The 14,674-nt window shown below is 36.4% G+C and overlaps 1 protein-coding gene across 1 annotated transcript; it reads left to right on the top strand.

The window, feature by feature from the left end:
* Nucleotides 1–5,246: 5,246 nt before the first annotated feature.
* On the top strand, nucleotides 5,247–13,217 carry LOC128645458 (ATP synthase F(0) complex subunit C3, mitochondrial). Its single transcript, XM_053698473.1, has 5 exons — nucleotides 5,247–5,375; nucleotides 5,547–5,645; nucleotides 6,858–6,929; nucleotides 11,687–11,883; nucleotides 12,970–13,217. Exons 2-5 carry the CDS (start codon nucleotides 5,607–5,609, stop codon nucleotides 13,082–13,084), a joined length of 423 nt encoding a protein of 140 aa, XP_053554448.1. The 5' UTR covers nucleotides 5,247–5,375; nucleotides 5,547–5,606; the 3' UTR covers nucleotides 13,085–13,217.
* The last annotated feature ends 1,457 nt before the right edge of the window (nucleotides 13,218–14,674 follow it).

Here is a 14,674-nt window from a genome sequence, read left to right as displayed (position 1 = left end):
TGGGAAACTTTGCCCCTCCTGGTAGGAATGTATATCCCATACGTCACTAGCTCATGGACTCTTGCCAATATGAAAGAAATTAATTTATCAGGTAATATCAGTATCCATCTCTAACAGACAAAAGACGTCTGAAATTGGTTGCAGCTTGTCGGAACCTTCAATTTCAATCATTCCCTTCAGTAGCTATGTGCATGGAGGTTTTAGGTCTCATGACTGCAGCATCGGACGCGATCCCCTTTGCTAGTTTTCACATGAGACCTTTTCAGCTTTGTTTGCTGAGCCAATGGTGCAAGGATTATACAAAGATATCACAATTAATATCCTTAAATCCCAATATTCGACTATCTCTGACTTGGTGGTTAGATCACCATCATTTAATTCAGGGGGCCTCTTTTGTTCGTCCAACCTGGACTGTGATTACAACAGATGCGAGTCTTTCAGGTTGGGGAGCTGTCTTGGGATCTCTGACAGTGCAGGGGGTTTGGAAATCTCAAGAGGCGAGATTACCAATCAATATTTTGGAACTCCGTGTGATTCTCAGAGCTCTTCAGTTTTGGCCTCTTCTGAAGAGAGAACCGTTTATTTGTTTTCAGACAGACAATGTCACAACCGTGGCGTATGTCAACCATCAAGGTGGGACTCACAGTCTTCAAGCTATGAAAGAAGTATCTCAGATACTTGCATGGGCGGAATCCAGCTCCTGTCTAATCTCTGTGGTCCATATCCCAGGAATAGACAATTGGGAAGCGGATTATCTCAGTCGCCAGACTTTACATCCGGGAGAATGGTCTCTTCACCCAGATGTGTTTTTTCAGATGTGGGGGCTTCCAGAAATAGATCTGATGGCTTCTCATCTAAACAGGAAACTTCCCAGGTATCTGTCCAGGTCCAGGGATCCTCAGGCGGAAGCAGTGGATGCGTTGTCACTTCCTTGGAATTATCAACCTGCTTTGTCTTTCCGCCTCTTGTTCTTCTTCTAAGAGTGATTTCCAAAATCATAATGGAGCGTTCATTTGTACTGCTGGTGGCTCCAGCATGGCCACACAGGTTTTAGTATGCGGATCTTGTTTGGATGTCCAGTTGCCAACCTTGGCCACTTCCGTTAAGGCCAGACCTTCTATCTCAAGGCCCATTTTTCCATCAGGATCTCAAATCATTAAATTTAAAGGTATGGAGATTGAAAGCTTAGTGCTTAGTCATAGAGGTTTCTCTGACTCAGTGATTAATACTATGTTGCAGGCTCGCAAATCTGTGTCTAGAAAGATTTATTACCGAGTTTGGAAGACTTACATTTCATGGTGTTCTTCTCATAAATTTTCTTGGCATTCTTTTAGAATTCCTATAATTTTACAGTTTCTTCAGGATGGTTTGGATAAGGGTTTGTCTGCAAGTTCCTTGAAAGGACAAATCTCTGCTCTTTCTGTTCTGTTCCACAGAAAAATTGCTAATCTTCCTGATATTCATTGTTTTGTACAGGCTTTGGTTCGTATCAAGCCTGTCATTAAGTCAATATCTCCTCCTTGGAGTCTTAATTTGGTTTTCAGGGCTTTACAGGCTCCTCCGTTTGAGCCTATGCATTCTCTGGACATTAAATTACTTTCTTGGAAAGTATTGTTCCTTTTGGCCATCTCTTCTGCTAGAAGAGTTTCTGAATTATCTGCTCTTTCTTGTGAGTGTCCTTTTCTGATTTTTCATCAGGATAAGGCGGTTTTGCGGACTTCATTTAAATTTTTACCTAAAGTTGTGAATTCCAACAACATTAGTAGATAAATTGTTGTCCCTTCGTTGTGTCCTAATCCTAAGAATTCTTTGGAGAGATCTTTACATTCTTTGGATGTGGTAAGAGCTTTGAAATATTATGTTGTAGCTACTAAAGATTTCAGAAAGACTTCTAGTCTATTTGTTATCTTTTCTGGTTCTAGGAAAGGTCAGAAGGCTTCTGCCATTTCTTTGGCATCTTGGTTAAAGCTTTTGATTCATCATCAGAAGCAGTTTTTGGTAGAAAAGTACTTCAGGCAGCTGTTTCAGTTTGATTGTTCTGCTTATAATTTCAGTTTTTTTCATTATAAAGATTAAAACTTTTGATTTGGGTTGTGGATTCATTTTTCAGCAGAATTGGCTGTCTTTATTTTTATCCCTCCCTCTCTAGTGACTCTGGCGTGGAGTTCCACATCTTGGGTATTTGCTATCCCATACGTCACTAGCTCATGGACTCTTGCCAATTACATGAAAGAAAATATAATTTATGTAAGAACTTACCTGATAAATTCATTTCTTTCATATTGGCAAGAGTACATGAGGCCCACCCTTTTTATGGTGGTTATGATTTTTTTGTATAAAGCACAATTATTCCAATTCCTTGTTGATGCTTTCGCTCCTTTCTTATCACCCCACTTCTTGGCTATTCGTTAACCTGAATTGTGGGTGTGGTGAGGGGTGTATTTATAGGCATTTTGAGGTTTGGAAAACTTTGCCCCTCCTGGTAGGAATGTATATCCCATATGTCACTAGCTCATGGACTCTTGCCAATATGAAAGAAATGAATTTATCAGGTAAATTCTTACATAAATTATGTTTTTAAAGGTGTTTCCTATGGGAAGTTGCCTTTGCATTGGATTAGTTCTTTGTGCCTGAGTCCTGTATCAGTATATAATGCTGGTAATTTACCTCTATCTGACTTTTACTTTTGTTTACTCTGTGCTGACCAGATCCATTTAACTGTCTGTCCTGTTCTATCCATAAGTTGCTGACTCAATCTGTGTAAGAACTGTTCTTTAAGCAAGTTGCCAACCCCATTTGTTTTACTACAAGACTGCCCTGTTCTATTCAGTTTCTAATCTCGAAGATTGTCAAATTAAGTCCTGTTTTTATGTTGCTGAACCAACCTGTTTCAAACTTTTACACAAATGTAGAAATACTTACATGGATGGGACACAATAACAGAACACATTACACTTTATTAACTACCTAGGGACAGATTACAAGAAAAGGCGCAACAATATTAGCTGTAGTCAGCGCTAACTCCGTTTAAGTTAAATCAATAGTGCTCTTATTCTTGCACATATAGAGACGTGGTTGAAAATATTGGTACCCTTCCACATTTTTAGGAAAACACACAATTTTCTATAAACTAAGTAAAAATTGACAAACGTATTTGGTATCCACTATTCTATATTTCAAATGTAATAGAACAGAAACTTCACTTTTGATTTATGACTTTGCATATTACTTTAAACAATAACATAAATGAGAATGACATGAAGACAAATAATATTGGTACTCTTAACCTAATATTTCACAGCACAGCCTTTGGAGACACTAACTGCAATCAAGCGTTTTCTGTAGCTCTGAATACAATTTCTACACTTTTCAAATGGGATTTTGGCCCACTTTTCTTGAGCAAACTGTTCCAGTTCTCTCAGATTTGATGGGTACCTTTTTCCAACTGAGAGTTTCAGCTTCTTCCACAGCTCTTTCACACAGCTGTTCGATGATTATTCGAAAATAACTGATGCTTGACTGGAATTTTGTCCTAAATATGTTACCACTTCATGCTGCATTTGCAAGAATGGGAGCGATGTATTAATATGAACACAACATATAAGCCCTATCAATCAGGATTAATTTTAAAATGTTTTGTAGTCTTTACCATGATTTGTATGTTTATGTAGAGCATCTACCCTATGTCACTTTTAACGGACATTGCTTATTATTGAACTCATTCTATATTAGGGTGTTGCAAAACCATTAAGTCAAACTATCATATAATGTAACATAATTTTTAAATTTTATTTAAATCATGCATTAGGAATATCCATGAATTCTAATGGTTGATTTCAACCCAGCTAACAAATATGCCTAGCATCTTTTAGGTTTAAAGGGACAGTCAACACCAGAATTTTTGTTGTTCCAAAAGATAGATAATCCCTTTATTACGTATTACCCAGTTTTGCACAACCAACACTTTTTACCTGTATGATTAACTTGTATCTAAGCATCTTCTGACAGCCCCCTGATCACATGATATTTTATTTATTATCTATTGACTTTCATTTTAGCCAATTAAGGCAGTGTCTGCCACAAGCTACGGGTGTGATTACAATGTTATCTATATGGCTCACATGAACTAGCTCTCCCCTGTTGTGAAAAGCAAATAAAAAAACGTTATAAGAGGCAACCATCAAGGGCTTAGAAATGATCAAATGAGCCTTCCTATATTTAGCTTTCAACTGAGAATACCAAGAGAACAAAGCAAATTTGATGATAAAAGTAAATTGGAAATGCCCTATTTGAAACATGAAAAAAATAATTGACTGTCCCTTTAAGGTATCTTTGAAATTAGGAGGTTTTAGAGGTTAGAGGGTCTTGGTAGTGCAGGGTTAATATTGGTAGGGGTCATGACAGTCCATAGGGGTTAATCTTGAATATTTATCAGAGAAAGACATTCTGTATTGCATTACTTTAGTTCACAGGCATATATACATGGGTGTAGTGGCAATACCAAAGCAGTAACAAGGGTACCTATGAATAAATATGTTAGTAACTGGCAGCCTAATGCAGGGAAAAGTTCAATTTGAGACAGGTTCATGAAATCATGGCTATTTAACCACATTTATTTGTTATTGCAGTGGCACGTTTAAAGGGACATCAAACACAATTTTTTTTTTTCTTTCATGATTTTGAAAGAGTATGCCATTTTAAACAGTTTTCTAATTTACTTCTATTATCTAATTTGCTTCATTGTCTTGATATCCTTTGCTGAAAAGCATATCTAGATAGGCTCAGTAGCTGCTGATTTGTGGCTGCACATAGATGCCTCGTGATTGGCCCACTCATGTGTCTTGCTATTTCTTCAACAAAGGATATCTATAGAATGAAGAAAATCAGATAACAGAAGTAAATTGGAATGTTGTTTAAATTTGTATTCTCTACCTGAATCATGAAAGAAGAAATCTTGGTTTAGTGTCCCTTTAGCTGCAGCAGTAAACTGTCACAAACATAACATAATAATACAAAATTCTTTATTGCCTTTTTACACAAAAAAATGATTGTGCTAAAATACAACCATTATAAAATCATAGTTCTATAAGGCAATAACGTACAAGAATAACAATATAGTGTTATGAAAAATATAAAATGTCAGCAAGAGAAACTGTCAGAAGCTGTAGTATTAAACCCGTGTGACAGAAAGGTCGTCACTTCTTCAATGCCTTCCTACAGATCAGACACAGTACTAGTTGCTCGGATAAAAACTGAATGAATAAAGCTGTTACAAAGTGACCTTGTGTTTCTACTCCTCCCTTCATCCGGGTGCTGATATAAAGTGCTGTGTGCGCTTGCGTGTTGTTCTCCATTCAGTTCGACCTCTGACGCCGGTAAGAGCGGTGGTAGGGGCTGTAGTAATCTGTCACCATCCCTTTTTAAATCAGAGCCCATTACGGTGACTCTAGGGATTTTCTGTAGCACTGGCGTTTGCTAGTTCTGTTTCTTGAATTATATCGCGCTTTTTGCATTTTATTAGCGAGCGTTTCTTTCTTTTTCTGCAGAGAGGCTGAGACCGATCCCTGACCAGAAACCCACCCGCAAGACAGACTCCCACCGCCGACATGTACGCCTGTGCAAAATTTGTTTCCACTCCTTCTCTGGTGAGTAACCTCGGTACCTTGGTATCCTCCCCGCGCATTGCAGTACACATGGGGCCTAGTTGCTCCTGCAAAGAACTGGCCCTTGTAGGTCAAAGTCAATGTCCCTGACAGATGCTTCCGGCTTTCCCCGCCTCTGTCCGGTGCACCGTGCACATTCCTCCTACTGTTAGTCTCATTTGTAGCTTTTTCATTCAAGTCTTTTTTTTTTTTTTTTTTTTTTTGTGTGTTAGTCTGCTGTATTTTATTTGACCATTTCAAGGACATGTACAGGCCGATGCTGAAAATGGTCTTTAAAGTTATCCACTCCTTTTGTAATTTTCTTGAGGTGGAATATGACCTCTAGTAACATGGCATTTTAGCTAATATTGGTGGTTTTTAAATTTGCCAAAAAGCATTGCATACGGTTTTGACAGCCAAGGAGAAGTTAATAAAAATGTTTCTATTGTAAAATAACTTTGAACTGTGTCTGATTAACTTTATATTTGTGTTGTGTAAAAATGATACAACTGATCTTATATAAGATGTTTGTGCATAGAAAAAATTGTCAATTTTGCCGCTTTCTGTAATTAACAGAAATTGTTGGATTTTTAAAGTGAGAATTGCAAAGTGCATATTCCAGACTTCACAAGTTTACTTTACTACATTTCTGTCAAATGCCCTCAGCAGAGTTAATATGACTGCAAAACAATGCGTTTTACTAACAATGACTTGATTGTTAAAGGAAGTCTATTCCAAAAATGTTCTAAAAAAAAGGGATAATTCCTCTCAGTACTATTAGCTTAGTGCTGACTCATGAATAATTCTACTGGAGTGAAAGCCACGTTATCTATGGCACATCAGCTAGCAGTGTCTTGCTGTGAAGTAATAAAAAATGTATTGATGTAAAGGCAGCCTGCAGGGTCTTAGAAACATGCAGAAATGTATGAGTTATAAAAGTGTTTATATAATCTCACAATGTTGCTTGTGCAAAGCTGGGGAATGGATTGGAGTAGACTGTCCCTTTAAGTTTATTAACAAGTCTGAATTGGCCCTGTCAAATAATGAGAGTTGGGAATTTAATGTTAAGGTAATGTGAAAGTGGTTGCAGTACTGCATTTTCTTGTATTGTCTTAAATGCCTGAAAGGATTTGGTGTTCCTCATTCATACAATGTTACGTTTGTACATAAATAACTGTTGCATTGCTTAACCTGAGCTTTTGTATCTCCTGTCAGATCCGTGCTGGGTCCAGAGTTATGTGTAGACCAATCTCAGCGTTGTCTCGGCCAGAGGTCAGAACTGGAGAGGTAATTTGCTTATTTAAAGAAGAAGAAAAAGTGTCTTGAACGGGGTGTAGTTTTGGGAACAAAACCAGCTATTTCAAGTAGGCATAAATGTAAAGGCTTTTACCCATACAACAGCTGCACACTATTAAATTTAACAAACCACTGGGAATTCATTAAGGGGGAAACATATTACAGTACAGTGTCCTTAAAGTTCCTATCTTATTTGTCAGTTCGGTATCCTGTAGTTTTTGGATTAATTCATACTTCTAATAAGACAAATACAATTACTGGTGAGATCTAGTAAATTATTTGTTCTCTTGGTATCTTTATTTGAAAAAGCAAGAATGTAAGCTTAGGAGCCAGCTTAATCTTAGCATCTAGTCCAACACAATACATTGTGTGGAACTGTCAAATGCTTTCAAAAAAAGTCTAGATATGAAACATCTATGGCTCCTCCCTAGACTATTAATTTAGTTACTATTCAAAGAAATCAATTGGATTAGTCTGACATGATCATCTAGCAGTGAGACCATGCTGTCTAAGTTGCCTGAAGGTAAGACATCTTTCCTTAGATTTTACATTAATTTCCCTGCAACTGAGGTCAAACTGACTTTAGTTAGCTGGATCTTCCCTACTACGCTTTTATGTAGAGGGACTACACTGGCAATTTTCTAGTCTTTCAGAACTCCTGTTAGCAGGTACTGATTAAATAAATCTAATGGAGTAGCTGTCATGTTTCCAAGCTTTTAGAACCCTTGGATGTATATTATCTGGACTTTTTTTTTATATATATATATATATATATATATATATATATATATATATATATATATATATATATATATATATATATATATATATATATATATAAAGCCCTTGAAACTTTTCTATGTAAAAAGAAAAGTACTACCCGCGTTATTTTAAGTAACACCCCTTAATAGAATCTTTACTATCTCTTGTGAAGACTGAACAAAAGTAATCATTTAATCAGTTTGCTATTTATCTCCTTCCACTACTTTATCATCCTTGAGTCTTACTATCCCTCTGTTAGTTTTTCTTTTTACGGATATATCTAAAGGTTTAGTTGGTGTTTTACAGATTGTGCTATTTTCTTTTCTGATTAATGGCTTTGTCATCTTGATGGTTTCTTCATTTTCCCTTATCTTCTTCTATACTAGTGAGTTTGAATTTTTTTTGCAAAAAAGCCTACTGCAGTGTTAAGTTGCATTTAGAATAGCATTTTTTTTAAAATATTCCAACTGCTCTTGTACTCCTATAATCTGTGCCATCCCTTTTTAGAGATTGATTTAGGTATTTGACTTTAGAGCGACTGATTTATTACATGGCCAAACTTTTGTTTTACTATAACTCAATCACTGACATGCTGCATCTGTCCTGAATTAAATTTTCTTATATAGGGTATTCTGAGTTTTCCCCCAAAATGCATTGATAGCGAGTAAATTCTCTTTGGTATGAGACATAAGGTTGCATAGAATTTGAACAGCAAAGAGGCATGCAGCCAGGGAATGCCTTCAGACTCTTGAGCCATGAGTTGTTGAAACGACCCCAAAGTCCTTAATGTAGACACAAAGGTTAGAACTGTTTTCTGCCTAGTTCAGTGGACCCATTAGTAAAGTAGAAAACATGTAGTGTTGATATCGCTATTCTCATGGAAAAAACATTGCCTTTGAAACTGGTGTAAGCTACCATATAAATCAAGAACTTAAATACTTCAGTTTAGATCCCTGTATTAGGTTTACTCTTGACACCTCTAAGAAAAAGGGCTTAAGTTTTGACTTCAATATTTTACATTAGGCCCCCACCACCACTTAAAGGGATACTAAACCCCACATTTTTCTTTAATGATTCACAGTATGCCATTTTAAGAAACTCTAATTTACTCCTATTTATACATTTATTTTTATTTATGCTCTTTCTTTACTTAAAAAGCAGGAATGTAAAAGTTTCGACGCCGGCCCATATTTGGTTCAGAACCTGTTGTGCTTGCTTATTGGTTTGCTAACTGTAGCCACCAGTAAGCAAGCACTATATCCAGGGAGCTAAACCCAAAATGGGCGACTACTAATCTTTACATTCCTGCTTTTTAAAAAAAATAGATAGCAAGAGAATGAAGACAATTAATAGGAGTAAATCAGAAAGTTGCTTAAAATTGCATGCTCTATCTGAATCATGAGAGAAAGTTTAGTATCCCTTTTTTAAGTTAAAATAAAATTTAAAACAGTCATCAAGGTATGCTAGCTAAAACTGGAAAGTATTTTTCTGCGTTTCAGTTTTGCTTCTATGTCTGACTCATAAAATATTAGCATTTGTTTCATTAAATATTTCAAACACTTTATAATCCCACATTTTACATTTTCCTGAAAGTCCAAATTTTTTGCTTTTTTTTTTATTCAATAAAAATGTAGAAATTTAAAATTCACTTTACATAATCATACAAAATGTGGATAACAGTGCCCTCATTTGAAAATGGGTAGTCCTTTCATATGAGTGAATTGCAAGTTTTGTGCTTTTTCAGGGATAGGGGACTCTTTGAGCCCCTGAGCCCAATGCACTAAAAGCAAACGCCTAATGGCAAGAGTATGAGACCCCATATAGAAGAGATCTTTTCAAACTGGAATCTTGCATTTATGGGGGCTCTAAGTGTCCCCTTTTACACTTGTGCATGTTTTCACAAGGGTATTTGGGGCAGGTTATCACCATTGGCACTAATCCCCTAAAAAATAGTGACGCATTTAACCCCTTTGCTACTGTGAATTTTAAAGAAACTTGCCCAAAGTACCAGAATTGTTAGCATTTTTGCTATTACTGTTTAAACAGAAATAGGGGGCGTAACCTATGAACTTATATATATATGTAGACATCCCAAGGTATTGATCTAGGCCCACTTTGATGCCACTATTTCTAGGACAAATACAATCATCCTAGATAAAAAATAATTGTACAATTCCCCCCCCCCCCTTGCAATCTGTCTTATGACTGAGTAGTGGGGTGTGTGTAAATTACTGTGAGAACCAAACAGTTGTAAAAGTTTCTCTGGGATCACCTTTGTTCAGAAATAGCAGTCATCCATGGCTTTGCCATTGGTTTTTGGCAATAAGGTGCACCACACTTCTAAAATTCCCCATAGTAAATGGGTTAATCAGTTGCCTTGTAAGGTTATTTGCCTTGGTGTCGGTATTACCCTCCCAAACACTACTCTTCTCCTCCCCACTGGTCACAATCTTTTATACTAGCAGATAATCTGTCAGTATGCAGTTTTGGGCTTCTTTTTTCTATTTCTGTAGTTGTAGGGTTCCCTACTATTTCCCTGTAGCATAGGCCCCCCTCCAAGATCACTTCTGTAATGTAGGTCTCCAGCTCCCTTAATAGTTCCGTAGTGTAGGGAACACTACTTGCTGGGGGACCACCCACTTCCTTTGCTCCCACTCTGCAGCAACAAATGAACCTTAAGTGAAAGTCAATCCTAGCGTTGTACAAACACTAGGATTGACTATTGCAACAAAGGGCATTTATGAAGTATAAGATTCTTCATGTAGAAAGCTAGTTTATTTGTTTTAATCGATTACCGTTAGCTGCTTCGGCAGCCCATGGCTTAAAATTTTTTTTTGCTAAGAGGTGACGGTTTCACCTCTTAGCCAATAGTCGTACGGTAAATCAAGCTCCCATGGGCGCCAAGCCAGATTTACTGCGCGGCTATTGGCTAAGAGGTGAAAACATCACCTTGACAAAAATTGTTAGCCATGGGTTGCTGTAGCAGCTAAGAACGGCGATCGGTTGAAACAAAGGAGCTTTCTACATGAAGTATCTTATACTTCATGAAGGGAAGTCCCCTTTTATTTGTTATAATAGTCAATCCTATAGTTTGTACAATGCTAGGATTGACTCTTCACTTTAAAGAGTGATCGTGTAACAATTGGTGGTCTGGCTTCATATGATGGAGGATGACTTGTCCTCACGGCTGTGTGCATAACAGTCATCTTGCATTAAGGGGTTAAACGGCATTTGATAAGGAAGCTGGTGGTGGCTTGTATCATGTAAATTTTGATGTGAAGCAAACTTCTCTTGAGCAGACATGGTTTAAAATACTAACAGTCTTTACTGTACAGTGATTGTATTGGAAAATAGATATCCAGTAAATGTTGCTAAATGTCTCTATATACAAAATGGGATAAAAGTGAGTTTCGTAAATTCATGCTAAATAGTTTCAAAGGAAAAAAATTAAGTAAGTTTTGTACTCTTGCTTTGATAGCCCAAAATTGTGAGTAGATAAGAGAAAAATGAAAGTAATCATATTTCTATAGGCCATTTACCTAAAGGGCACTGACTGTTTAATTCAGTTGCATTTATTCTGCTTTGTTTACCATTTACAGTGGGCCTTTAATGGGGATATTGTACTTTCTGTCATTGGTACTAGAGCAGTGGCTAGCCTTTGACAGGTGACGTACCCTCTATCAAATGATTTTTATTTTTTTTCCACTAAGAGGTTAATGGGTCCCAGAGGGCAGCATGTGGTAATAGACCATCTTGTCACTAGCAGCAAGACCTGCGTATTAGTCTCAAAACCCCTTAAAGACAATTGATACACAGGGTACATCATGGGGGTCAAGTATGGAAAATGAGCAAAAGGGTACATCTTAATTCTTTTAAACCAGTATCCCTTAGACTTTAGTAAAATAAAAATGCACTCATGAGCCTCATGTCTAGCTAGTGTTTTTTTTTATTAAAACACTAATGTGGATAAATTTGCTTGCTTCTAGGGAAACGCCACACTTCTCAGTGGGTCTCAAAACACCTTCAACCAGGTTGCACTAAGGGAATTCCAGACCAGCGCAATCAGCAGGGATATTGACACTGCTGCCAAGTTCATTGGTGCTGGTGCTGCCACAGTCGGTGTGGCTGGCTCTGGAGCTGGCATCGGAACAGTTTTTGGCAGCCTCATCATTGGTTATGCCAGGTAGAGTTTTTTTTTTTTTTCTTAAAGGGACAGTATAGTCAAAATTTAAACTTTCTTGGTTCAGTTAGTGCATGCAATTTTAAACTTTTATATTGCATCTATTAAAATATGGCTTGTTTTGGTATTCTTTGAAGACTAAACCTAGGTAAGCTGATGGCTTAGGAGCGTGCACGTGTCAGCAGTGATTGCAATATTGTTTATAGCAATGCTGCCACAGAATGCTAAGACACGTGCATGCTCCTATCAGGCTACCTAGGTTTAGTCTTCAACAAAAGAACAAAGCATGTTTTAATAGAAGTAAACTGAAAAGTGGTATAAAGTCATGCTCTGTCCAGTCAATTTAACCTCTACATTTCTGCCTGTTTCTAAGCCACTAAAGACCGCCTCTTATCACATGCTTTTTTATTAGCTTTTCTCAACAGACTGCTAGTTCATGTGGTCTATATAGATAACATTGTGCTCTCTCCCAGAGTTGTTCACCGCACTAACTGGCTAAAATAAGTCTATAGAAAATAAATAAATTGTAGTGTGATAAGGGGGCTGTCAGAAGAGCCTTAGATACAAGGTAATCAGATGTAAAAAGTATATTAATATAACCATGTTTGCTGTGCAAAACTGGGGAATGGGGTAATAAACCGTTGGCATGAAGGTAGTTTTTGCCCTTGAATAGTTGATATTCCATAAAATCTGCCCCATCTACAGTTCAGAGGTCCAACTTAAAGGATTTAGGTTAAACAGTGCTTATAGGATCATCATTCTAAGTTATGAAACACTGAGATTGATAAATTTGTAATTACAAAATACTTTGCAATATACTTTCATTTTCTATAACTTGTTTGGAGTCTGTAATCCCAGTTTTGACAGCAATAGTAAATATAATTTTCTAAATTAACGTTTGCTATATTCCAGTCCAGTCATTGGTTGGACATTTTGTCAAATATGACTCTCCCTAATTGACAGCCACAGAAATCTAGTTTTAGTGTCACTGAATCGATTGACTTTCAGTGTTGGGTTAATATAAACTTGAATGGTTTAAATGCAAATTAATATGCACTATTTTTATATTTTGTTTGTTTTCTCCAATAGAAATCCTTCCCTGAAGCAGCAGTTGTTCTCATATGCTATCCTTGGCTTTGCCCTGTCTGAAGCCATGGGTCTGTTTTGTTTGATGGTTGCTTTCCTGATCTTATTCGCTATGTAAATGATGCAGAGAAGGACTACACTTGAGAATGGCTGTAATTCTAAATATTTTACTGTGGCTACCCGGATATGTTGTCGTCATGGAAGTGTACAATATTTCAAAAGTCTTTCATTAAAAATAGTAACAAAACCTACATTTAAAGTTTGTACTGTCTTAACTTTCTTGTAATTAACTTAAGCATTGTAAACAAATTGGTACAATGTGATGACTTGGTGCGGAGAAGTGATACTTCATTTATGCATCGCTTGTTCTTGGAGTCGTCCAGATCTGGCTTTTTAATGGGTGTATTTCAACGTTTAAATAACAATTTTTTTTTTTTTATATTTTTTTAAGTTTAAAAAAAGTATCCAAGAGAACGTGTTCTATTGGGTATGAGTTGTGAAAACAATATTTCGACATGTTGGGACTATTAATAAACCATTGCATCAAGACTTTATAATAGTAAATGCGGTTTTAGCGGCATGTATTCCACACTTGTCCCAAGTCTTCCTTTTTGATTGCTATAGGGAATATTTTTCCATTTGTACCTTCCACTTTCTTAATCAATTTTATATTCTTGACTAATTCAAAAACAGAATAAACCCTAATTCTGAATGTTGTAAGGATATGTTAGTAGCCTAATTGACGCTCCCAATTTTTCAAAATTCTGTTTCTTCCAGTGTTACTAAATTTATTAATATAATAGTTTGCATCACCACTTTATTTTTTACCTGCTCCAAGCAGAAGACAAAGTTTAGTTATACATTAAGTAGTTTTTACTTTTAATACTGCTTTTAATGCTTCCTGCATAAAATCGCCTGATCATTTACTAGTTTAGTTCAAAAGGGCCATGAAAATGTAACTAAGGATCCCTATCCTGATAAAGAATACTCGATTTCTAAATTAAGTAGTTAAAGGGGCTACTGTGAAATTGTTTTCCCCTTAAAGGGACATGAAACCCAAATTTCTTCTTTTTAGAAAGAGCATGTCATTTTAAACAACTTTCTAATTTACTTCTATTTCATTTGCTTCATTATCTTGATCACTTGCTGAAAGCATATCTAGATATGCTCAGTAGCTGCTGATTGGTTGCTGCACATAGAGGCCTTGTGTGATTGGCTCACACATGTGCATTGCTATTTCTTCAAAGGATATCTAAAGAATTGAGCAAATTAGATAATAGAAGTAAATTGGAAAGTTGTTTAAAATTACATGCACTATCTGAATCATGAAAGTTTAATTTTGACTAGAGTGCCCCTTTAATGGGTTATTTTTTTTTACCAGCTGCAGAGTATAAAATGTATGAGACTTGCTTTTTTTTTTTTAAAGGCTTATTTGTGTATATCGGCTGATTTTGTGTTTTGAGGCCACAACCTAATAAAATGTGTTGAGCTTGTAGGTATAATCAGATCTCATTACTTTAATAAATTGTGTACATGTACAGGCTTTATCTTATCTGTTCATAAAACAATCACCAATACTTGTAGAGAACAATGGAAAATTAACATTTTATTACCTTATCGCTTCTATAACCCACTGGGAGTGTAATTTCTTCTACTGGCGAGATTCCTCGTGTGATTGGCTCACCCATTTGCATTGATATTTATTCAA

The sequence above is a fragment of the Bombina bombina genome, chromosome 1, assembly GCF_027579735.1.
Source record: "Bombina bombina isolate aBomBom1 chromosome 1, aBomBom1.pri, whole genome shotgun sequence".
NCBI classification, from domain to species: Eukaryota; Metazoa; Chordata; class Amphibia; order Anura; family Bombinatoridae; genus Bombina; species Bombina bombina.
Note: the sequence above shows the minus strand (reverse complement) of the source record. Positions and strands in the feature narration are given on the sequence as shown.